This window comes from Argiope bruennichi, chromosome 1, assembly GCF_947563725.1.
Source record: "Argiope bruennichi chromosome 1, qqArgBrue1.1, whole genome shotgun sequence".
Lineage (NCBI taxonomy): Eukaryota > Metazoa > Arthropoda > Arachnida > Araneae > Araneidae > Argiope > Argiope bruennichi.
Window position 1 is genome coordinate 25,902,112 of NC_079151.1, and position 27,998 is coordinate 25,930,109.

The 27,998-nt window shown below is 28.7% G+C and overlaps 1 protein-coding gene across 3 annotated transcripts in view; it reads right to left on the reverse strand.

The window, feature by feature from the left end:
• The window catches only part of LOC129965389 (irregular chiasm C-roughest protein-like), a 358,817-nt gene that overhangs the window by 5,387 nt on the left and 325,432 nt on the right, over positions 1-27,998 (reverse strand). For 2 of the 3 annotated variants that reach the window (XM_056079239.1, XM_056079247.1), the window contains exons 10-16: positions 27,402-27,689; positions 20,586-20,882; positions 19,915-20,037; positions 18,103-18,130; positions 8,410-8,552; positions 5,787-5,917; positions 797-1,027 (exon numbers count right to left, since the gene is read on the reverse strand). In XM_056079239.1, coding sequence (XP_055935214.1) covers positions 797-1,027; positions 5,787-5,917; positions 8,410-8,552; positions 18,103-18,130; positions 19,915-20,037; positions 20,586-20,882; positions 27,402-27,689 — 1,241 coding nt within the window. The remainder of the gene's footprint in view (positions 1-796; positions 1,028-5,786; positions 5,918-8,409; positions 8,553-18,102; positions 18,131-19,914; positions 20,038-20,585; positions 20,883-27,401; positions 27,690-27,998) is intronic. The other variant, XM_056079232.1, reaches the window with a different exon arrangement.

Genomic DNA, 27,998 nt, shown 5'->3' on the forward strand with positions numbered 1-27,998 from the left:
GAAATATTATATATTTAGAAGAAAGGATTGACAAAAGGTATTGAAATGAAATCGATTCAACAAATTTAAAAACTTTTCTGTCATTAAAAAAAAAAAAAACAACTTTTATGTGGAAAAATTGGAACAAGTATTAAAAATTAGCTAAAAATATATTATTTATTTCAATATTAGTTTTCTTACCTTGGAAAATGGTAAATATTTGAAATTAAACTTAATGATACGGGAATTTTTTTTCGAGCAGTTATTATAAAATAGAACACGATATTATTCGAAAAATGAATCACCTAAAATCCATGTTTGTTTTAAATTGAAAGGCAAATAAACTAATGTGTATCAGCGAAATCCTATTAAATTTATGGCAACAATTAAATTTTTTAACATATATTACGAAAAAAAAATCGTATCAATTAATCTTTTTCAATGAACGCTAATTAATTTCGCTAATTATTTATAGATTAATTAGATAACTGAAAAAACAATTGTCTAAATATGTTAGAAAAATTCCTTGGCATGATTTCTGACCCTGATGATCAGTGACGACAAGGATAGTTTCCATCCCAGGTAATTCAAAAATACTCTGAAACGAAAATACGCCTTATTATCGGGTACATTTTAAGATTAATTTTGTTTCTTACACTTTATAATTTTTTTTTAAACTTCAAAGAATTTTCGGCTTATATACTTGCTCTTAACTGTAATTTTTTGTTAAGTTTATAAATTCATTATGAATCACAATTCAATAATTCAAATTCCAGAATAAACAATGAAAAGTTATTGCTATATTGCAGATATTTACCCTGCTTCCATGGAAGTTAGGATTGTGCATACCGGATCTACCTCTTGGCAAAGTTCTTCGCTCATCTTCCACTTCAGGAGGGTGAGGCATAACGCCTCCCACCACGGCCTGTGGAGGTCGCCGATGATAGTCCAACGTAGCAAAAGGTACGGCGTTGGCGTCATATTGGCAGATGTTAGGGGCGACAACGGGTTGATTTGGGCAAAAATCAATGTAGGCTTCTTGACGGTGCTAAAAAACATAAAAAAGGTAAATTATATACTTAGATTCTAAAATTCTGATAAAATTTTGATTGACCTTTCTTCTATGTCTACATTAGTGCAAATCTTAAATAATATTTTAACATTCCATTATGAAATTATAGATGAAGGATGTTTGAAATTATTACAACACAAATTTAATTCCGCATAAATGTGATGCATATGAAAATATCTGCACCATAACATTACAGATGACGGAAGTGTCATGCAAACATTGTTAGAGCGCTCAGAGCAAGACAACTTAAAAAAGAAGAAAATCTCTCAACCCCAAACATTCACTAAAAGTAAAAATGATATCGTATGTTCAAATTAACTACAATGTGCTATCAAGACTCCACTACACTAGGGAGAATAATTGAAAAACTGAAGGAAACATGTATTTTTTCAAGTATTACCAAAGAGTTTAAAATTGGCATTTCTAGCGCTTTAAAGCATTCCAGAGTACATATACAGTTGCAAGAAAGATTGGTGGTGGACTTCCAAGGGGAAAAAAACGGCAAAAGATGATCAATATACTGCCCTTCTGACGAAAAGATACTGAAATCGGACAACGGACAACATTACTTACCACATGTGAGCGACAACCGGACATCAAGTGTTCCGGTTTTTCTGTGGCTAGGGGAGTACATAAAAGTAGCATATTCTCCCGGTGTCAGAAACACTCTGCATCATTGGCAATATTTCATCACAAACACAGCGTTTATAATATTGTAACAAACTCACAGACTCCACATCTCTTCAAAGGAGTCACGTTGGATTTATCGATTAAACGTCAATTGATAAAAAGAAAAATATAAATACTTATTCATTCTACTAACATCAGGGAAAGAGGCTATTTCCAGGAGAATGTCCTTGTATGTGCGAAGTCATAATGGTGCATGAAAGAATATTCTGCATTTTCGATATAATTTCTATACACCTACTATGATGAAATTACAACAGTTCTGGAGTGAATTTCTATTTAAGGGCATTAAAGGCATGTCTCTTGCTGCTCAAGAGCTTCTGGAAGGTGAAGATATCCTTCGAATAAATTGACTAGTGTTCTCCATTGGTTTGAGACCCATTGATCATGCTTAAAATCCTTTAAGTAGACGTCTGGCAGCACAGATGCGTCCTCCTGAAACCAATGCAGATACTCATTGAGAAACCTGCTCTCTTGCTTTAAGAGTTGCTGTATACTATTATTTTGAGTAGGAATACATCAGGACAAACAACCACTGTATTAGCAGGCCATATCTCTTATTAAGGGTCATCTGTTTCTTATTTTCCTTCTTAACCATATGCGGTTTTATACCACTAGTCTCAAAATAAAGTTTTTTTTTTTTTATTTTTTTTTTTTTTTATTTTACTTTGTTCCTTAGTGCATGTGTCCTACTAATTTGTTTTCCTTCTAAATTTTTATCATCCTTTATCCTATATTGCGCCTTTATAGTATGAATTTCATGCCTTTAGTTTTCAAAGAAAAAAATATAAAAAAAAACTGCTTAAGTTTTGTTCTTTAATGTAAAATATTGAATTTGAATAAATCCCTTAAAGTGTTCGATGATTTCTGAAAACTCTATCATAATTTTCTTCCTTTAATTAAAAGAACATAATCCAAACTTTTAAAAATTTTCTATCAGAAGAAAATAGGTTAGCTTTCGAAGTATTTTCAAGATGGTAATTTTCTTTTTCTTTAAGCATATTTATTTGTTTAAAGCTGTATTTCACAAATTTTTACTTCTTAAATATTTAAATATTTAATCCGTAATATTCATTGATTGAAAATAATTTAAGTAATGAAATTTAAGTAAAAAGTATTAAAATAAATTTTGCGGAATTACCTTAATTAGCAAATGTATTGCTATTTTCGAAGTATTTCAATTTTTAAGCCATACCTTTGAAACAGCATTACAGATGATATGTGGATGTACCATAAAAGCGAAGCGGTCTTGAGCAGAAATATGCACATTATTGCCTTCTCAATTTCGAAAAGCAGAAATTAGAATAATGAAATCTTGGTTAGAATCTACATGTATTTAACATTAAATTAACTTTTAAATTCATTATTAGAGGAATAATAGAGTGGGCTAAAATATGACACACAGTATTGAGTGTCAATCCTCTTGCTACCATATTCCGATTCAAGTTCGACTACTTGCGGATAACCGATGTTTCGAGACCGCTGGGTCTAGAAAAACTGCCCTACATTTCATAATGCTTTATTTATGTGATGTAAGATGCAATGAGCTTAATATTCTCGAAAAACAATCACCATGAATATACTGAATATGACGGAATTCAAATAAAAGATAGGATCATAACATTCAACCAAGAATGACACCCATCAATAAAATTTTAATTTAGATTCAGAACATTAATAATAAGCAATATTTTTGCATCTGAATTGTCGAAAGTGCTATTTTTTCAAATATTGGAAAGGCTGTTGATTCAGTATTTCAAGATAATATTTGTTCATCTTGTTCTGTATTAAAATCCCTTCACGCTTTTTGAAGAAGCATTCTATAAAAATCAGATAGCCGTTCATACAAATCATCTAATAAAATTTTATTTCGTTCTATAAACAAAACATAAATTTTATCCAATGAAATTCATAATAAGTTTCTAATGAAAGAATCCTTTTTTTTTATTCTCATGTAAGTGATTTCTATACTTTACTGCAGCACAATTGTCTGCAAAATTGGTTAAAACAAAAGGCGTAATTAAATAATATTCAAAATGCAGTATAGCATTGTACAATGTCTTATAATACTATATATGATGTAACATTGAAGAATATAATAGAGTATGGTATGCTATATGAAATTAAGTATTGATAAATTTTGCTTTCTGATTTTAAAAAATATTCGGTATGTCATTGTATTTAAAATAATGTAAAAATATTATACATTACAATAAATTATTTCAATATTTAAATTTAATGCAATAAATTATTCATATTATAGAGAAAAAAAATAATGCAAAATCGCACCCAATTTTTATACAATAGCGCAAAACGTAAACAAAATAACTATATAAACTAGACGCTTTAACAATTCCATTACATTGCGCGCTTTATGGCTTGAAATAATTTCTCTAAAACTCTATAAAGAATCAGAATTTCAAATATGATCTAAGTTGAATGACGTCCCACGATTCAATAATAAAGAGGATAATACAACTTTAAAGAATATTCGTTTAAACATCCACAGCAAAAGGAAAAGGATTTCGATTCTTCTAATCAGTAAAATCTCAAAAGTCTCGGTCTGATATCAGAGTTTTTGAAACAGGAATTCCGATCCCATTGAAGAATGTGCTAATAATAACCATATCAAAGAGTCACTAATCACAAAATCAATCGCCTTCGAACTTACTAGTGGATTCTATTCAACAAAAGAGACCTTTTGCGCCATTTATTCTAGAATCTATTTGGGTCACTTCACTGGCGGAGATCCATGCATTTTTTCCAGCGGTGAAAAGATCCAAGATGTTAATTGATTAAAGGAAGGTTTTTTTCCCTCTTACCCATGAATGAAATGAGTGTATTCTTTTTCTTATAACATTTTAATAGAAAGTAAGTAGAATTTTAGTATACTTTACAATGAAACAGTTTAGATGCAAATCATATTTTTTCAAAAGTAACACTTTAAAAAATTATTTATTAATTTATCAGAGATTTTAAAAATGAATAAAACGTGCACAAATTTATTAATATTTGAATAATATCTCTATTTCAAAACGACTACTTTTAGGAATGAAGAACATTTTATATTGCGATGAATTTTTAAGTTTTTCTTTTTAAAAGAACGCCAGTTTTAACTGTATGTCATAAAGTTACGTAGACAACAATAATGTTTTAAAAGCTGGAAAGCCCTAAAATGGGAAAGTTGATATAAGTGTAGATTGTGACTCATAGCATCATCATAAAAGCTTTTTTTTTGTTTTCATAAATATTTTTTAGTAAAAACAAATAAGATAATCTTCCCCAGTGGAAATGCAATATAACCCCACTTTTAAACTTTTCGAAGTAACAGAAGTATAGTGAAATAGGCCCAAACAAATACGTAATTGGTGAGAAATGACTTACATTAATTACTACTTATCTTTACATGATATCATCAATAAAAAGTGTTGGCAATGACGGAAAAACGACAAAAGTAAAATTATAAAGGCGAACTAAAACTGTACTCCATTAAAATGTTCAGTTACTCCTTTTAAACGATTTAGTTTTTACCTTCCATAAATTAATATTATGAATTCAATTTTCTTCAAAATAAAACCATAAATTCGTTGTCACAAAACCTGGTCTCACAATATTAATTTTTGAATCTAAGACAGAATTTATGATAAAATAGTAAGAAAAATTTCTCGCTTTTAATTTCGAATGTGAATGAGAACTGATATTATTTTCGTGAACTTTCTGACAGTACTTTTTTTTAAGCTTTAGTAGTTTTACGCTTCATCAAAACTTCATTATTAATTAGTTAGAGAAATGAAATTTTTAAAATTTGATTTTTCCTGATGACGATAACTATTTTAAAATTTGTAAAATTTATTTTTCAGTTGATCGGCAAATAACTTTCAGACTAGTAATATCATTTGATAGAGAGTCTCAAAAAAATTATTAAAATGAAATTTTTAAATTTCTAATAAAAATTAGTTTTTAAAACCTGGGTTTTTTTTTTTCACTTTTGAAAAGAAAAAAAAATTCCAAGGAAGCTATTTTTTTAAATCATTCAATATTTTCTCACCTTTGGATTTCTTTGAAGACTTCCGGTATAACCAGTTTCGTATAGAGCGCTCTTCTGAGGAACAGGGTCAAATGGCATCTCTTGAACAGCTTCTATTCGGTAGTTGGCACGATCTTCAGGGCCTATGTAATCTAAAACAATCACAGAATAAATTTTCTGACTTCCAGAATTGAAAATGATTATTGTAAAGAATTTTTTAAAAATAAATCAAAACTGAATAAAAATAAATAAATAAAATTTATTTTAAAGAATTTAAAAATAAATTAATCAATTTGATTAATTAATCAAAAATTTATTTCAAACTATTTAAAAATAAATTAATCAATTTGATTAATTAATCAAAAATTCATTTTAAAGAATTTAAAAATAAATTAATCAATTTGATTAATTTATCAAAAATTTATTTTAAAGAATTTAGAAATAAATTAAGAAATTTGATTAATTTATCGAAGATTTATTTTTAGGTTTTGTTAGCTCGAGATGAACACAAAACGAGTCAAATTAGATATAAAAATTTATTTTTAATAAATATAAGAGCGGGAAGTGTCTCCTTAATTCTTCTTCGCATAAGTCCTAATAATGGTATTATTTTCTACCTCGCACAAGCACGTATTTTGGTTTCTTGTCCTTTGTAGAATATCGAATGATATCGCGCTTTGAATATACTTTTGTTCTGTTGATATAGACTGTAATATAGTACAAAACTGAAATTTGAGTTAGAAGATCACATTTCGAATTTCATTTATTTGAATCATTGCATTTTTGAGTTATCATCTTTACATGTATTCAAGTGTACAGACAGACAGACAGCAAATCCTGTGATGGGTTTGGTGAAAATTTTGATGCATTTCTACACTTTAGATGTTACAGCTGTGTACTAGATTTTAATAAAGTGGCTTTTTTCGTTAGTGTATTTCTTCTGTTGCTTTCGTGCAAACGGATAGACAGAATTCCGATGAATGGATTTGTTTAAAAATCTCAGAATATCTGAAAATATAATGTACCAGATTACATCTATCCAGCTTAAGGTATTTGTGAGTGTCACGTTCACAAACAATCATGATTCCCAAAATGTCTTTTGTGGACTCATGGAAGAGCGTAGAGATTCATTTAAGTCTCGAGGTCGAATTTTTCTGACAATTACAATATTTTCACTTTGTAAACTTCATATATGCCAAAATCAAAATGTAATGAATGAAGTATAATGAATAATTTAAAAAAAGTCAGCACGTCGCAAACCAGTTGGGAAGAATTTCATTATTTCTTTCAAAAGCTATTAAAGTTTTATATATAAAAATAAACTGAACGGAATCATAGAAATGTGCAAAATACTTTTCTATTCAACTCACAAAGTTAACTGATGCTATTGGAAAGACAATGGAGATAAAAGAGTAATTAAAAACCAATACGGGCTTAAATGTTTTCCTAACATCGTAGTGTAGAAAGACAAAAGATTCAGATGTATTTTAGAAAATTAAAAGTCAGCACCCTCTGTGACATTGGATGGAGTTAAAAATTATCTCCATCCTTTTATATTGCGTCATTATCAGAGGCGGAAATCCCAAATTCTATTTCGACCTCAAGCAACTATGAGTTTTTTTTAAGTGACTGATTTATCAATATATGAATGAAATTAGGCATGAATAAAAAATGGAATCGCAAACTTCTCGTTTTATATACATTATTTTATGTTGGATTATAATTAGGGTCAATGAGCTAAGATCCACATTTTTTTCTAATTTTACATTTATACTCATTCATTGTATCCTCCCATTGTGAAAGAGTTGGAATTATTGTTAATTATTTCCTTTCAGAATTTTTTTGGCATTGACTTTTTTTTCTGTTAGTTAATTTCTATTTTTTCCGATCCATTTTTAGTTATTAGATTTGATTAAAGTGAAAACTTTTAATACATAGAATTTGAGACTACTAGTATTTTATTTTATATAATATATTTAAATTTAAATTACTACACGTGTTTTACAAATGGGATTATAAATCATGTATTTTGTTTTTGTTTCTTAAAGATATTCCGGAATTTGAATGAGATTTTCTAGAAATTCTTGAGTTAATTTGTGATAATCAAATTTAGGATAGTGTTAACTGACCGTTGAACCAGGAATATCTTCTAATGAAATAATAAACTTAATTCAAAAATAGCACTTTTGTATTTTAATTTTAATCATTTAGGGATATTTTAGATTTTAATTCTTTCATTAAAATCCGTTATTAAAAGACGTTATTTTAATTCCATTGCGATGAAGTTAAATCACTCACCGTATTTTAATCTTCATTAATATTTTTATAAATATCTATGCATGAATTTACCATTTCTTTCGATATATTGCTAGAAAGTAAAGAACTGAATATTCGGGGTGATATGATATTTTAAAAATATATAAAAAAAATTCAAAAACAAAAATGACTTTTTTTTTGTTAAAATATTATTGTTCTTGATAAAAAAAGGAGTACAAAGATGTCAATTATAAAATCTTAAAAACAAATTTAGGTTGATTAAATAATTGCTTCTGTATTCTTTAAAAATGGGTGATAAATTTATAAATATGCAATCTAGTTTCCTGAAACTTTTAGCATTAATTTATCAATATGCGAGTTAATATACCATTTGGAGGTAAAAGCATGTTTGGAATTCCTCCAGGTTGTTCCATTTCAGCACAGTACGAATTTTGAGGAGGGATGACATCTGGATCTTTTCCATCATGTTCCGCAGGATCTACCAAATTTTTCTTTAACAAAATTTCGTCCCTAAAAGAGAATAAAAGTATGTTTATTTCATTTAAAGGAAAAAAATTGAACTCGTCTGTTTTATTTGAAGTCTGAATGACGTTATATGTTTACATTAGAAACCATTAAAAATAGAAAATAGAAACGGGACTCCATTTTAATATATTGGAAATACTAGTCATTTTTTTTCCTAAGCCCAACAAAACTTTCGAACTTTTGATTTTTATTGATACTATTAAATTTAGCTGTAATACTATGCACTTTGGAATGAAATTAATATATGTAATTAAAAAAAAGGAAACAAATGCATTTTTTCTATCTGTCATCAAATTTTATTGAAACATTTTGGAACTTGGAAAACAATCAAACGTCAAATTGGAAAATAATCAATTTAGACAAATAAATCCTAGCAATTTTTTCTCAATATATTCTCAATATCTCAATATATTTTCAATATATCAATATCTCAATATATTCTCAATATATCAATATCTCAATATATTCTCAATATATCAATATCTCAATATATTCTCAATATATCAATATCTCAATATATATTACTTACAGCAAATTCTATAGAATGGCTTAACTACACTTTTAATGAATCGATGTTTTTTTTTATTGAAACATTAACAAATAAAGTTTGAGAAAGTCCTTTTATAAGAAAAGTGTATGAAGCAAATAAAACGCTAAATAAAAATGAAGAACTATATGAAAAAAATGTAGTGTATAGTCATTTGCAACCATTCCCATATTTATGCTTCATTATAAATATTAATTAGGAATTTTGGATATGACTTTCAAAGCCAGAAATAATTATGTTTCGTGTGAGAATACATTTTATGTCAATCGATATAAAACCAGCGACGAAATTCTTTTAAATAAATGAAAATCCATTGTTTTAATTCAAATAAATCACCTCCGGCGTTAAGTACAGAAAATCTCATTTTAACGACGAAAGTTTATTCTTTTATAATGTGGTAAGTGTGAGATTTTTGGGTATTTAATTAAGCTTTGACTACTGTATTTATAAGTATCATTTATTGACATTTGAATTCCCTTCACGAACCACAAAGTTCAACAAGTCGGTACTTTTAGTGAGTCTCCTGTGGACTCGTTTCAAAATTAAACGCCTCCCCAAATTATCAGTAATCACTTTTGCAATTAGTCCCTCATTACGATAACACAGTTGCTTAAAACTGACGCTTCTTTCTACAGCGATAGCGAGGTGGCGGTGCTGCAGAAAGTATGGTAATGAGGTACTCATTAAACCTGCGGCAAGACTATCTCGAAGGTGGTATTGCTCGGAGAATTGCCGTTAGGGTTGATAGCAAGGGGGATGCACTAATGCCCGGGATGTGAAAATAACTCCTTGCCACACCACAGACGTTGCGCACCGCCTCCTATCAGGAGGAACAAGACTACAGAAAGTATTAATGAGGACCAAAAGAGATTGGGTAAGCATGCGAAGACAGATATACAATTTCACTCATCAAAGACTTGAGGATAGGGACACGTGTTCCATGACACGGGTTGAGATGTCAGGAGCAAAATCGGCAATTTGGGACGTAAAAGTGAGAGAGAGAGAGAGATCTATTACATAGTTTTTTTGAATTTATCACAATTATTTTAATCAAATAATTTATATCAGCTAATTGTATTTTTTATCACTTAATGGTAAATTCAGCTTCGATTCTATAACTAAGTAATTTTTTTTCAAAGATAAACTCCAAGTATGATCCTAAAGGAATTTTTCCATTTGATTATAACAATATTTTTGAAATTATAAACGTATGAAGCTTTTTTCCCACCAGTCAATATATGGTATTTTCGAAATAATATTGTATAAAGCTTTTTTCTCACTTGTAAATAATGGTATTTTCGAAAAAAATAAACGTATAAAGCTTTTAAGTTGAATTGGTGTACATATATTTTTAATGTTGAATACTTGAGATTCATTTATGACTTTTCTTTTAAAAATAAAAGCAATTTTCTGAGAAAATTAAACATTATTACATTATGTAAACATCAAATTATTAAAGGAATTTCAGGTACATATAAAGGAATTTTAATAGAAAAGCTATTAAATATAAAGCAAATCAAAATATCACTTCATGATTTTGTAAATATATGCTAAAACATTCACAAAATAAATTTTTGATGACATCGAATTGAATTAAAGTCAAATATCCTGGACTAAAATGCGTGTTCAATTTTATTCTAAAACAAATATGTATATAAAAAGTGCTAAATCACATTAAGAACATTTTTTTAGAACTGCTTACACTTTAATCTTACATATCTTTTATATCATTTCTTAATTTTTTCAGCCACTTTCAAGATATTGAAAAATAAACAATTTTAAGAAACAAATATTTAAGAATCATTTTAAACTGCTGGAAAAAATATTTTCAATGTGGTGACGGAATTTCTCCTCTTAAAAATCTGATATCATTTCAGCAGATAAGAAAGAAGTAGTTGAGTTTTTTTTTCCAAGCAATGAAACGCTGTTTTCATTAATTTCGAGAGGCAAAATTTACTAAAGGTGTTGAGACTAATCCACACAGTTGCGTTGAAGCTGCAAAAGTGATGAATTTAATCTGTACGAGAAGTTGTTACAGGAAGCTAAGATACAAGGTATATGTTAAATCTCTTCTGATCAGTCAATTATTCAAGTTTGCTCCATATGGCTAGTTCCCTGGCTTGAGCAACAGAATTCATTGACTCTCTCACAAATGATCCAAATAAACTGGTTATTGTTATCTATAATAATAATACATGATTTTCGGCATGTAATGTGCAAGTTATAAGCGATCTAGATGAAATTTACTGATTTTTTTTCTCCTTTTAAAACTTGTAGAGATGTTTCTCGTTATGACAATTTATTTCATGGCGATCTATAAACTTTCATTTAGTTTTTGTATTCTTGCCCAAGTATAATGCCTAAACATCGGAATGCATCTCTAATAGTTATCAATAACTATAGGCTGCAACAAGGAAGTTTGTGTTGATTCCTATGAAATAAAACTTGTTTTCTTTATTAATATTCAAGCTTAAAGTATAAAATTGCTATATCGGGAGGTGTAGCAACATATGTATCCGGCGTACGTATCGGTCTCGTACGCAGGATCTAGTAATTTTGAAGGGTGGAATACGGCATGAAGTGTCATATCGAACACGACATGAAGTCGAAATGGTACCAAACCAATTAAATTGATTTTGTACCATTTAATGACATAAAAAAAATTGATATGACCATTGGTAAATTTGAAATTGGTTACCCTTCAAAACCAATCTCTGCCTTATCCGCTGAACCCTCTGTCGAATCAAGCATCAAATCAAGAACATTTTGGCTTCAAATTGCAGATTCTTTGAAAGAAACATAGTTATTTCAATGCATTTCTGGAAACGTAACATGCTAGAATGACATTTCTTTTCGACCTAGAAAAACTTTATTCATTTTCTAATTTTGCATATAACTCACAGATGATTTTCTAATAATATCGATACTAAAATAATAGTTATGAAATTCTGCAATTGAAATTTAGTTTGCACAATAGAAAGAAATAATAAAAAGACTATTCGACACACGCTTTGGGATCACTACTCTTGAAGGCATTGAACAATAAGACCTATTACAGAAAGGTCTGTGGTTATAAATATAAGAAATTTATTTGTTTGTTTGATACCTTATTACAGTATATATTTTAAATTAAATATTTTCATTCTATTTATTATTACGGCCATTTTCCGTTAGATATATTTTATTAATACGATATATGTTAAAAGAATAATATATTTCCAATTTTAATAATTTATATTTCATTTCCTTAATATTTTAATTGTGAAAGTTCTAATGGAAAATAACTATAATTGTTGAATCATAATATGCTTGACATAGCTTTGTTCAGATAACTATCCATTCCTTATATTAATATGAAAAGGCATCACTATCATTTATGAGTTTTTAGATAAAATTTTACATTAGCATACTGGTAATTGAAAAGCTATTAAAATGAAATGAAAAATTGCTCTAATTAATGCTCTCATCATCATAGTCAACAAATTAGTTCTTTCAGATTCACAAATAATTAGTTTTTCGTAGTTGAAATTATGTTAACTGATATAAAAATGCAAAAGAAAAATTAGAATTTGGGCTGCCATTTTTTTTGTCCGCATTATTATTTTTTAATAAACCCTAAGACTTAAATATAAAGAAACTCTTCTGCAGAATTTAATAAAATAAAATTATAAACTATATTTTCCAATATCAAAACAGACAGATTAAATGTCATATCAAAACTGAACTTGCTTGAAAACAGATGTAATTCATGTATAGAAATCCATAATGGGTATTCACCATTCTTCTCTGTAATCTCCTATAAAATGTAAATCCAAGTGATAATCATCAATATTCTTTGATTCCGAAATAAAAGGCCGCGTCAAGGAACTTAAGTTCATAATCTCTCCAGTCTCAGACGCCGTCGGAAACTCGGGAAGTTTTCTTTCAGAGGTTTACCTACCTCTTGCTTATCAGTACAGTTTAATATTTCCAGGTATATTAAATCCCTTAACCCATTTACTAAGCAAACAAAAGCTGTGGAAAGCCAGAAATTGGATTAAGGCCATTTACGAGCGCGCTTACAATTCAATTACCGTAGAGGTAAACACATTTTATGGCCGTCTTTACGATCACGCGTTGGATTACCCTTCATTATTTTCTAATCAGCGTTGGAGAAGCACTTTAAAGAACTCCTTGTGCGTACAAGTGTGGTGGGTGTGATGTAAGAGAGGCTGATTGAATTGCGATGCTCTGGACGACTCGACTGATTAGTGGTAAAAGTGAATGTAAACAACTCTGCGAAGAGTTAAATTGACCTAACTCGTTAATCATCTTCTCAGTCACTTGAGCTGAAACAAGGAGGCTACTACTCAGAACACAAGCAGTAATTCTTGTATTCAGTACATTTCACTTCCCTTTCTATGCATGCTCATCACTTCATTTTTGTAATTATCTATAAAATAAATATAATTTTCTATAATTTTTCTAATAGCTGTTTTCATTTTTGGGCGCGATTATGATATCAGGGACTAGCAATCTTTTTCTGATATATGTGGGGATTCTTATTTTAAACATCATCCGAAAGTAGAGTATTTATTAAGTGAAACAGATTTAATTTGCAATTATCTTTTATAAATAAATATAATTTTCTAATATACTTTCTGAATTTCTATATTCTTTCTAATGACTGTTTTCATTTTTCGACGCAGCTATGATATTTTGGACAAGCAATCGCTTTCTGATCAACCTGGGCATTCACTATTTTAAACTTAATACGAAAGTAAAAAAATTTATTAAACGAAACTGATTTGATTTCACAATTTCTAAACTCTGAGAATGCATTAACTAATTTCGAACAATAGAATAAAGTTCCGATATTAGTTCCAATAGTTGTCCGATTATTTGAAGTGGTACTTAAGAATCAACGAAATGCTTCTTTCAGTGAATAAAATAAAAATATTAAACAATTCAGAAATATTATTTCATTTCATAACTCGAAGTTCAGTTATATTAGTGTCTCGTTCTAAGGAAACCTTAGGACTGTTGTAAGAAGGAACTGGTATTTTTGAACAGCGGTTATATGGCCTGATCGATGCCTGAGCCGGCACCCCCTCTCTAAACTTCCGCATCTCATTCGTAGGAAGACATTTATCCCCCATGAATTTAACGTGTACCATACATACTTACACGAAGATTCTTCAGTGCATTCGGGTTTCGTATCTGAACCCTCCGGTGCCAAAGCCGGGACATTAACAACAGCCCACCGGGCCTTTTGTAACTCGAAGCATATCCATGTATTTTATAAGAATACGCATTTTGTCACACACTTTTAATAGGTTAGAAATAAATAAATAATTATTTAAAAAATTTAATAAGAAACGAATAATTGTTTTGGTGAATAAAATAAAAAAAAATTCTGAACAATTTCTCAAATTTTATTTCATTTCACAACTCGGAGAAAATCCATATATTTTATAAGTAGACGCATTCTGTCACCTGTTTCTAGTAGGTGAGTAATGAATAAAAATAATATTTATAGCATTAAATTACTTTGAATGCCTTTTGAAATGATATATTTACAATATGAGTCAAATATTGAATCACTTCATCATCTTTAAAATTCTTAATTATTTTAGTGAACATTATGTTTGAAAATTTATACAGTTGAAGTTGGTTCTTAATACTATCATTAACTTAATTTTGAGCTTCACTTGATGCCTTTGGAATGCAATTAATTCTTTTGGGTACTACCTTTTTAGTTAATTTTCAGCATTTGGAAAATGTATGAATAAGTTGGCAGTAACATTAAAATTATAAGTTTTTCATATATTCTAAAATCTAAATTGAAACTATTTATTTTAAAACCAATTCATATCCGAGAAAATTTTCACATTTGTCTGGAGACGCTCCGCAATCAGGAACCCTTCTAATTTTATTTTGAGATATTTAAAATCTGATTGAAGCTAACTGAACACATGTAATTGAAGATTAGACTTGAAAAATAGAATGAGTTCATCCTCAAATCTGTAAGATAGATGAGTGAAAGGAAGTAGTAAGAGGACTAATCAAACACTGACCTCAAACCCTATTTGCTTTTTGATAACAGTATAATCAGCCCTCCCTCAGTCAACTTCCAATCACATCGCAAAAGGAGTTAGCCAATTAGGATGTATAGTTTTTTGGTCATGCTGTTTAAAAATGCCATGCTGTTTCTGGGTTGTCAGGTCGCTCCTTTCATTTATAGCCATTCCGTAGCCTATCGGATCTAGAGAAATGCGAAGTAACATTAAGATGCCTCCCACCAGCATCTTAATGTTCGTCTCTTATTCAAACCGATTCTCAGCATGAACATCAAGAAGATTATTCGTCTATCCTACGAAACCATCCTCTAGTCTGTTCGGCGTTACCAGCTTAACAATCCCTGAAGTGTTCCGATGTAACTTGGGTAAAAATTCTATATTTTGTTCGGCTTTACCTGCATCAAGCGACAGGCAGAAGAAGCCACCTTGCTTCCTCCTGCAACTTTGATGTCTCTTCCCCGCCAATCAGTACTAAAATTAACCCAATAGTACTACAATTTGGTTTCAATTCTTAAACAAGCATAATTTTCATTTTTAACGTCAACATACTTTTTAATTAACGTTATACATAAAATAAATGTCTTTGTCGTTATTTCATACTTATATAAAACATAACTAATAAATGTCTTTCTAGATTTCACAGCTCGTTTTTGGCTGCGTTTAAATGAAAAGAAATTTTTATAAAAAAAATGAGTAACACAAATGAAATGACCTATTTTTTTATTTTATTTCTTCAATAAAACAGCTAACGAAAAAACATAAAATTCTAATTTCAATACAAATTTGAATTTGATTAATCAAGTCTTGAATTGATAAATGAAATTTGGAAAACTACAATTGATCCCATGTTTCCAGTAAGATTTATTTAAATAGACATGGCCTAACCTTGACGTAAAGGTTTCTTAAGCATGAAGAATTTTGAATTATATTTGGCACACACAGTCAATAATATATACACATTCTGCTTTTTTTTTCTGACATTTTATATATCGGCTGATTTTAATGAAGTAGCATTTATAAATGATTGATTAGTCTTTGTATCTATAATTATCATGCGAATATACTCAGTTTACAACAGCGAAAAATTATATTGAAGCTACCTTTTCCCATCTTAAAGCATGTGGATATATTGAATTATCAGGACACTGCGACTTCATAGACGAAACTTTGGCTGAATCCTCAAGGCCATCATCAGACACGGTGCAACCCTTCTGGTATAGTTCAGCAACGAATTGTAAAACACTCAGCATTTATGCGCATGCGTTAGGATGGGTTTAATTCTTCAAAATGGGGGTGAAAGGAAAGATGAAAGGAGGAGATGTTTACATTTACTAGTATCTAATAGGCGAGATCCAAGGTCAAAGGGAATACCGGATATGTACTCATCGCTCCGCGTCTCACCCCTTAATGAGATGGAGTCTCCGAAATGTGGTTGTCTCAGAATTCATTGACGAAGCATAGAAGGTATGTCTCATCATCGACAGGAGGTAAGTTTATCGCGAATTATTATTGTAGTCACCAAAAGGGTGGAAACCAAACATAATACAGAAGGCTTCTTATCCTTATTTTTTGAGGTGCCCTTTGATGAGATTTATAATAATGATAAATAAACTGTTTATAATATTACTAATCACAAACTCTACATATTAAGTAAAAAAGAAAGCGAATATATATGGTTTAAGTATTTCAGAATGTAGTTTCTCTTGTTTCAGTAGTTCATTTCTAATTTCTTCTTCTATTCTATTGAAATTTCTTTAGTTTCTAAAATATTTCATTCAAATCCGAATAAATAAATTTTATTCAGTTTCTTGTATATTACAATGTTAAGTCTGAATAAGTTTTATGAACTTTTCAGTAGATAAACTAGAGCAAATATTGCTTATCGTAGAGGATATGTTATTTTTTCGTAGAATACAAATTTTCTAAAAATGTATTGTAATTCATACTAAGTTTCATATTTCAAATATGCGATATCGCAAAATGCAGATTGAGTTTATATTGCTAATGAAGTATTAATCATAGTCGGATATAAATATATTTAGACAAATCCTGTATACTTTAAACATAGGAACGAAAATTCACCTTTCTTTCTACGATGCCTGCTTTAGAGGTGCGGGCCCATTGCATTAAGAATTAGTTAATAAAATAATTGGATACTTCACACAAAAAATTGCAAAACTTTAAAAAAATAGAAATTATTTTCTGTCTTTAAATCTTTTATCTTGAAATCTTCCTCGTCTTCTAATATATATACACATATATATATATATATATTTAATTTAGTGATATTAATCTCATGTTTTCAGATTACATAATGCTTATTGTGAGTCAAATTAGTTTTACTAAACAGTGGTCAGTCTATGAGATATACATTTGAATTGGGCCCTGATTTTCTGAAAACAATACCATGCTAATAGAAGGACAATAAATTTGTAAAATTCTTGATGATTAATGAATATGTATATAAATTTTATGGTTTATTGGATGTGCAAATAATAAAACAAATATTTTTTTCTTTAATATTTTATATACTAAATAAAACAAATATTTTTTTCTGCAACTGCGCTGTCATATGATATTTACAGCATTCCGCCTAACACTATAAGTTTGTATAAGAAAAACGTTTATCTTATATTGTTGATACATTAAAGACTTTAGCTTTAAGGAAAAACATGAAGGTTATAAATCCATTATTAAGTGATACTGGGGAAAAAATATTAATATCTAACGCATGGAAGAGAAATAATAAAAAAATATATATCTTAAAATATAACCTGGTCTAAAAATAAAGTTAATATAAAAATACAAAATGAAAACAATTTATTCATTCCAAAAAAAAAGAGGTCAAATAAGGGAAAACGAAAAAAATAATGATAATAATTTGAAATACTTTTTGAAATGAAACATGGAAATGACAGAGGAGACTTACTTCTCTCTTGTCGGACCTTCCCTTGAACCTGCAAAGAAAAGATACAGCCATTTATGAGATGTCCATAAAATATTTTTATCTCAAAAAGCTATCTAAACTTTCCCTCTCGTACTGCTGAGTAAATGCTACAAAGCGATCTGCTCGGCTCTTAAGGAAGAATGGGAAGAGGATAAAGTATAAAAAAGATTTATGCCTCTTTGGTAGCGGTACCAGGCCCAGAATGATACTGTGGAAAAGAGAAAAACTCCCGGAGTGGTAATTTGGTTAGAGGAATGCAATCGTGTGCATGTAAGATGAGAAGAAACTGGGAAGATTGCGGCAGCACAAATTTATTTCTTTTTCCGAATAATAAGCAGCTTAGTTATAATTGCAGGAAGTCTTGTGATGTTTTAAAAGGGGAACTGACATAAAACATTTTCTCATTACTGATTACTCAAGTTTTATCAAGAATGGAAAACGTTAAATTTTGCCATAAATGTTCCTAATTGTTGTCAACGTTTTGCCGACTTTAATTGGTGTAGCTTATTTTTTATCTAGTTAAAATAAAATTTTATGGTCATAAACTTCAGTTCGAAGCAATGTAAATTAGTTGAATTGCTGATGAGGACTGTTATTTTGAAGTATACACTAACAACAACTTTGTGGAATCCGAATTTGGCTTACATTTGTAATTAGAATCCTGGACATTTAAATAGGAATAAGGGGTGTTTTTTTTTATTTTTATTACTATGATCACAGCTCTTCGAAATTTGCTTCGTTACAAAAAATTCTATGCAAATAGATTTTTTGAAAATCAAAATAGCAATTCTTTGCAGAAATGCATTTTTCTTGTTGTTCTTCCACGGATATGAATGAGTGTTACAAGTCTTATTTTAAAATATTCTCCAGTAGCTTCGACGCTGAGCTTCTTCGAATTTTCTGAGCCGCTTCTCTTAAAGCAATTCTTCATCCAAGGAAAAAATATCACAAGGAGCGATATCTGGGAATTAAGCTGGTTTTGTACATTTCAGAATGTCATGTCTTGATTGGTGATTTTATACTGCTAACTAAGGCTTTATTCTGGCAGAGCATCCATAGCATTCCCATGAAAGGAATAATCCACGAGCTTAGTGAATGTCTACATAGTGGTTATTTTCGCTACTATAATAGAAAGAAATAAAGGATTTTCAAAGACGATCCAAACATCAACATTCCAGGATAGTATCAGGCCAAACTGATACTTCAACGAAACTAATATATTAATTGCATATTTCAAAAAGCAATTATTGTTCTATTAAAAAATCATCCTACATAAACAGCACTTGATCGTCAATAGTAACTAAGCTGACTTAACATGCTTTTCTTCGTCTTACTTCTCTGTCAGATTTAAAAATGAAAATTGCTCATATGAAACTAGGTTTTTTTTTTTAATGAGAAACAGCTAAATTATGGTAAAAAGACATTTTTTTTTATCATCCATAATTATAATAAACATAGAATATAAAGATATACGTTGGCTCTTCTAAATAGTTTTGCAGTAATTCTATATGCTTTAAAAACTTGTAATTGCGTCGATTATTTTTATCGCTACGTTCTAAGTACCTCATTCATTGTTTAACATTTTCCCTTCTGTAATGATATTTGATGTAATTTTTAAATAAATCCACTCCAGTAGCGATTTCAGTAAATTGAAAAACTTAAAATATGAAAGCGCTTCAGAAAATAATATTTTGAGGTGCCGGCAAAAGGCAGTTAATGAATAAATTTGTTTCCAAAAGTTTAAAAGTTATATATTCATAACGTAATTTTATACAAAATATAAAGATTTATTACCAGCTTCTCTTTCCTCCTCTCGCATTCTTATTATGAACACTGCAATTCCAGCAACGAAAACTAATGCGGCAACAACACCGATCATTACACCGAGAATAATGTTAATGGACTCCGAAGAAAAACCTGCAATAAGAAAAGAAAACAGATCATTACACGAAACCTTATAAAGCCCTTTTATTTAATTTGTCTGGTTTCATATTTGCAAAGTTGGAATTTATAACTATTTTTTTTCTGCTATCTTCTTAAAGTGGTAAATTTTCGAAATTTTGCTAATTTGTATATTCTCAAGCATCCCTTTAAAAATATAATTTCAAATTTAATTATGAGTAATTTTTTTCCATCAAAGAACTTTTTTTTTTATCCTTGCCGAATTATATGATGGTTAAGTCGAATCGATTATTTTATTCTCGAGATTAAAAAATGAAAAATAATTAAAATAAAAAAATTAATACACTAAATAAGAAAAAGATTTTGAAAACTGCTTTTTTCATTAGAAATATTCAGTATTTAAACTGCTTGTTGGAGAACAGAAATAAAGAGACGTCTCACAAAGAACAAAAGATAATATGTTTCATTTTAATTTAATAATTTTTATCATTAAAATCTTTCTAAATATTAAACTATGCTGATCTGAAAAATAAAATAAAATAATATTATATTTATAATTCAACCTTGTTCTGATCGTGGCGCAGCTTCTGTCGATCCTTTGATGACAACAGATGGACTTCTGCCTTTCATGTTAGCCGCATAAATAACCAGAATGTATTCTGTAGCTGCTGTTATATCTTGAACATGGAAGATAGGTTCAAGTCTAGTTAAATTCTTCTCCAAGTACTCCTGTGCCTCGTTGTACACCTCTAAGTAAAATTTCTGTTGTAGTCCACCATCATAGCCTTCTTCACACTCGACGCGCAAGGAATCGGAAGTGTAATTCGTGACCGAACAGTTGCGAACTTGGTCAGGAGGCCCTGCATCAAACAAAATGACATTCAGGTTGGTCACTGATGGTACATTATAAAAAATTAAATTCATTATAATGCATAACCAATATCTGAAAAGTAATGAGCTTTATAATATAGATAAATCTTTTAAGTCATTCATAGAGAGTTGTGATTATTTGAGCACATATGTAATCTTAAGAAATACTCGTTTATGTTTATTAATGATACTGTCTGGATTCTTATGAAATGTCTAAAATTATAATAAATACATTTATCATAACTATTTTAATGTATAAGAAACATTATTGTAAAGGAAAAAAAATGTAACGGAAATTGATGCAGTGACCAAACTAAATTCATTTTGTTATTTCGTTTACAAATCTTTTGCCTAACCCGTGGTACAGTAATAGACAAATAATAAAATAAAAAAAAAGTAATATTTTTCTTTTGTGATGGAATTGCATGCGGTGTGAAGAATATCCAAATTGTTTCACAATTCCATAAATATCCCATAAACTATTAACAATTCTCTCACACACAAGATGAAGAATATGTAAAGAACCACAACTCTTTGATCTCTAATTTAGTAGCAATTAGTAGTTTATTTAATTTAATAGCAACAAAAAATGCCACATCCAATTAAAAAGTGATCTTAGAATTTGCCTCATTTAAAACGTGTGAATTATAAGTCATATAACCTCATAATCAACATCCTTATAAAACATAAGAACTTTTTGCGATCTTGAGTTGGTGAATCAAACGCCGATCAAAAAGCAACATAGTTGCTGGTTTCATGTTATTTTGACGTATTCTAAAACTGCAATTTAAAATTGGGTTCATCTTATACTTCTCAGTGTTTGTGTATAATCAAAATTTGAACTGCAATGGGTTATTTTAAGTTAAAGCAACAATGCATCCTATTCCTCTTTTACCGATTGCTGACTTCATCCTTAAATGATGTCTCTATGCGATGTCATCGTGATTTATTATGTCTTCCTCAAAGAAAAAAAATTACGTATTTACATATTTCAAAAATTTTCTTTGTGTGAGAAATTTATAGGGTAATTGCGTTTAATTCTATATAAATCATCTTCAATTATTAGAAGAAATACATTGTTATTACTATATTCTATTGTTCAATTTGTTATAATATATTTCTATTTGATACAGACATTTGTTATATGACGGAATATATTGCAAATTTTATTTTAAGTATAATATATAATATCAGGTCCACAATATTAGTAGTAGTCAAATCCGCTATATTAATATCATTCAGCCTATTTTCCAATCAATTTCAAATATAATTTTAAGTAGTAATTTAATAAATGCATATATATATATATTAATTTTGTGACACGTCTTATGTATAGATTCGCATTTTAATTCATGATATCCAGTTTCCTAGCACATTTAATCAGCACTTTGTAGTATATTTTCTACAAACAGCTTGCAAACAAAATTCTTACAATTTATCATTTTATCTTCAGTTAAAGTATTTGTTATTTTAACACTGAAACTATTTAAAAAATAAATTGTATTTTGGAATTGCATTTCATGTGCATCAGAAACTTGATTATTTTTTGATGTGGCACAACGTAATAAATTGACTTTCGTTGAATAATTTATCTTTCAGACCGTTAATTAAAACTTTTCTTATTAACTTGCTCGTTTCAAAGTGATAAAGTATTCAGCTGATGATTCAACCTTATAAAACATCAACAAAATAAAAAATAATCCTCCCTCTTTTATATAATTATTTACAAAAAAAAATGTTCATTTTTAGCACTTGATGAAATATTTGTACTAATAGAATTGTAAACGTTAACAAATTTGGCCTATCTAGACTTGATGAACTTAAGTGTATCCGAGTGCATGTTCGAGGTATCCTGAATTCAATAGTACAACATTAAGAGTTTTGATTGCATATATCTACCCATATGTATTGGAACTTCAAAATTCAGAGACATCAACGATCCTGATATGCTAATTTATAACAAATGATATTTGCACTTAAACTGTGCAGTTGCATAAAGCTTTCCATAAAATGTTAAATGTTTTTTTTTTAAATGCGCACTTGAAAATTTTCATGAATGAAAAATTAAAAACCTCCTTATTAAAAAAAATGCTTCTAACACAGATATTGTCAATGATGTCCAAGAGAAATATTCCATGCATTTTCTATGCTCTAAGTTTTTCGTCCTAACTTTGTCTCTACATTTTACCGAATAAAAATATCGGTTTGATTATTTTGAATCAAATTATTCTAAATTTGATTCAAAGTTCGGTTGATTCTTTGAAGTTCTTTATGATTGAAGAAATTAAAGAAATCATAATTAAATCAATAAGATTTCATTTGTTGTGGGCATTTGAAATTATCTTTGTAATAACAAAAATTTGGAATAAAAGAAATATTTTGAAATTATCAAGGAAAAAGGCAGTCGAAAATTCTTTTACAGAACACTGTTGATGAGAGACATAGGCATTTTTGAATACATGATGTCGCTTACGAAAACAATCTTATTTGATATTCGAAATACTTTAATAAGGAACACTCTCAGTTATTTGTAATACAAATAACACAGAATAAATGGTCCTCGTAAATAAATAAGGAAGCTAAATTTGAGGTTTTAATTTGTTCATAAAATTACAGTGAAATGATGATGAAATACATGACGGCAATAAGGCAAAGCAGTTACTGAAGCAAATATACTACAAGCTATTTTTTAAACGATAAAATTATGACTAAAACTGCATTATTTTTTCCTAAGAGATTTTTCGTTGTTGTTCCTAAATGATCTTCTGCACTTAAGAAAAGTAATAATTGTTTTTCTTGGCCCCACTCAAGAAGCTAATTGCAATTTTTGGTTACTTTTCAATGAAAATATGAATTTTATGATGGAGAAAGAAATTGCGTCATAACCATAGTTTCTGTTATAGATTGTAAAATTGGCAGAATAACAGTTATGAAGAAGATAATGTTCTTTATTGAAGTTGAAACTTACAAATAATTATGAATTCTTCCTTTTCTAAAGCTGAATTTATTGCAATATCCATTTGAGTTTTGAAACCTTTCTGTCAAATTAATTTAGATTTCTAAGATAAATTTTTAAAAAATCGAATTTACTTTCCTATGACTAAATGAGCGAAAGCTTAAATACGTGATTTGATATTTCTATCTACGATTTCTAATAAATTGTGTGAAAGAAAAGTTGTTAAACATACTTTTTACTCTGAATTAATCAGAATAAGGCCCTTAATGAATGATCGTTTTAGAAACATATGCTCAAAACAATAAATTGCAGGCAGATATTTTAGATATTTTAATCATAATTTCATAAAAAGGAGTGGACAATTTATTTTTCATGTATTTCTTTTTACGAGAAGCAAAGAACAATCTAGAAAGAAGTGTATTGTAGCGACATAAAAAATATCAAATCAAATTTTTAATTGATCTGTTTTTGTATTCAAGAACAGTATCTTCTTATGTTTTTTATAATAGTAGATACAAAATTATTATTAACTTTTTAATCGTCTAATTTATTTATTTTAAAATTTTTATCTAAAATTACCACTACATTAGTCATTTAAAAGCGCCACATTTGATATAAATCAAACCTGCAGTGATATACTAATTTGGAAATCATTGCGATTCTCACAGGAAAATAATGATGTCGAGACATGCTATATATATCGTTTGATATATTAGTGATGTGCACATACATATGATTCGCATGTTACTGTAACTACAATGGAATTGGTTTCATTGCTGAATATTTTAATTGAACTAATTTGTTAAAAAGCAAATTTAGAGACAATTTTTCTTTTTTTTATGTTTTGATTCAAAAACTTCAGAAACCCTGGATCTGTATTAAAAACTTTCAAATTATATGATAATTTCATGATCATATTTCACAATTTAAAATGATCTGAAATTAGAATTTATGAATTAATTTGAACGTATAAGTCATTAGCGCTGTTCCGAAGGTTGTATTAAAGATTTTTTTTTTTATTTTATTTAAGGATGGTTTTTAAAAGCAACTATGGATTTTTTTCTTTATTTCAAGTGAAAAGAATGTCAAAGAACAAAATTAAAAAGTTATGAAGAAAGTAATCAAATTGATTAAAACAGCAGGATTATTTCTTGTCCTCACAGGAAATAAATTTTTCATATATTAAATGTGTTCAAATTTTTCAAAGTTGTATTTTTTTCTTTAATCTATCTCTTTTTTTAATAATTGCAAAACAATATACATAACAGTAAACCAGTATTAATCAGTTTATAAATTAAAAAAATGAATCAAGTTAAAATTTTTTCAGCCTCTAATATTTTTCTTCATTAAAAACAAATAACATTATAATATTACTAGCTGAAATAACACTAAAAACAATTTTTTAATAAGAAACGTAGGTTGAAATTGTCGTTGAAGCAAACTATTAATGAATAATAAAGTTGCTGGGCGAAATATATAAAAAAGGCGAGTATATGGGTAAAAGAAAATATTCTGAATGATAAAGATATGAAATTTAGGTCCTTATTTCTCTGTGTCGGTTTCAGTATAAGGTAGTTTGAAATTGTCGTTAATTCTGTTAGTGAAAATTTTTTCTAGGCAAAGTATATAAAAAATGCTGGATAGTGAGTAAAAGAAAATATGCCACATAATCAAGACATGAAAATTTAGGTCCTTATTTTTCTGTGTATGTTTTACTTTAAGGAATGCTATTTTTGAAAAAACTAATTTTGCTGAGCTTATATTTGAAATTTTATTTAGAAACAAGTAATGGTGAATTTTCTTTCCGACGAGTCAATTTTTAAACATTGCTGTTCTTCTTCGTAATATAATTGGATGCATTTGATAGATTTTGTCAGAAAATGCTCCACGCGGTGTATAGAACAGTACAAAGCATCTAATTTAGTATGAGTTGCGCCTATCAATATTTGGAGTATAAAAATACTTTGCTGAGAAATCCATTTAAACTAAGCTAAATAAACTATTTTGTTGAAATTTTTAACAACTATTTACTTTGCAAATGAAATTTTTTCCAAAGATGGTTAGTAACCAATATTGTTGAAAATTAAATAAGAAAAATTAATAAAATTAGATATGCCAAAGATGGTTAATAACCAATATTTTTTGGAAATTTAATAAGAAAAAATAATAAAATTAGATGGGTTTGAAATAAATTCCTACTATAATTATGTGACAGCATAATATTTTTTTTATTATGCATTTACGATGATTACGTTATGTTATAAAAATAAAATTCCATATTTTAATAATAATGTGATTTTAATGCTAATTAAATACATGTGAAATTGCACAATATAATTGCACCTTTAGTGAGAAAATTGCGTTGAGCCACTTGTCTGTAGATTTTTCTTCCGTAAATACTATAATTATATTCTTTATCTTAACCGAAAAATGTTCGGTTGTGAAAAATGATTCAGCGAGAATATCAGATAAAAACCATTATGTGATTTATATATTTACTTTTTTATGTCCAATGTTAAATATTTCAAAAACACCGTTTCTTTCAAAAACCCCTAATTACTATGGCGCTATTTCGTTTGCAGTTCGAGTGGCAAATATCTATTCCTCTCACGTTAGCAATGTTGTTAATTGATTTTTCAGATGAGCTTTTATGCTGAAATATTGTTCACCATTCCCCACAGATTTTTTCTCAAATAATAGGAAAAATATTTCTCTGTTTGATGAAGAATAATTGTTTCAACCCGCAGTTGACAGATTAATATATCTGTTATTAAATACCGATTGTATAAGTTTAAGTCTTTAGGCAATTAGTTCTTCAAATGTTTGAGTCAAAACATAAAAATCATGATAAAAATTTGAAATTGCACAGCATTTTGTTTTTGTTTGTTATTTGATAATTTTTATAAAGATCATTATTAAGAGTTTGTAAGTGAGGTAAATGCATTCAATAGCTTTTCAACTTAGAAATACAAAGAATGGTATTATTTATGTCCAATTAAGATTTGCATTTGATACCAACTTGCAAAAGTCAAATTTAATAAATGATAACCGTTGTATTGGGTTTTTAAGATGAATGCCAATTAATTTATTCGCGAATATACTTATGAACAGTGTAAAAAGATTAAAAATATATCTTACGTCATTCAATAATTATTAAAAAAAACCAATCTAGTAAGACTTATTTCTTCTTATTTTTTAAGCAAAAGATTTTAATTAATATGAACGTGTATAATTACTTATAAGCTCGAAGTATTCAAATTTCAGATAATAAGCCCATTCTGCTCAAAATTTGACCTCATTTTCACTACAAAACGCACAGAAAATAATTTATTTGTCCAGGACAAACGAATTAGAAATGCAATCTATTTTCAATAAGGAATATTTTAACTTTTGATACAAAGATGATTTCCTTTAATGTTTTGAGGATTTAATATTTTTTGTTAACTTTTTCACCAGGCTCATTAGGTTGATCCATAAAATACCATATTTTACATTTTCATTAGACATACACAAAATTATTTAAATATTTTGTATATAAGTTTTGAAATATTACCTGCAGGTATTACGTTGAAAATGCATGGTATCTGCTGGTCGCCGACTTTATTCTTGGCCCAACAATATAGTTTTCCAAAATCCTTCAACGTCCGTGGTATGTAGGTTGCTGCACTGGTGGGACCAGAACTTGTAAAAGAAAGAATATCATGCTGATCGACGCTATTGTTAAAATTCCACCTGAAGCTGACATCCGAGGGCTCAGCATCCACACTGCAGTCAACTCTGGCAGGCTCACCTTTGGCCACGCCGTAAACTATTTTTTGACCAGCCTGACAGACAGGAGCATCTGCGAGAAAAATAATGTAAATGCATATTTTAAATACCTTTACCATGTTTCCCTAACGTATATCTTAATAAAACCTTAATGTAACGCGTTTAAAGTTGCCTAATAATATTGCATTATTTATTTATATACCAATAAATTTACGTAGTTAATGCAACGTAACTAATATTTATATACCAGTAATAGATTTTATTCAAATACACACGATAGGGGAAATAAACACTATGTGGTGTTAAATTGCATTTTTACAAATGGCCTCCATTTTTTTTTTTTTTTTTTTTTTTTTTTTACGAAAAAGAACTGATAAGTAAT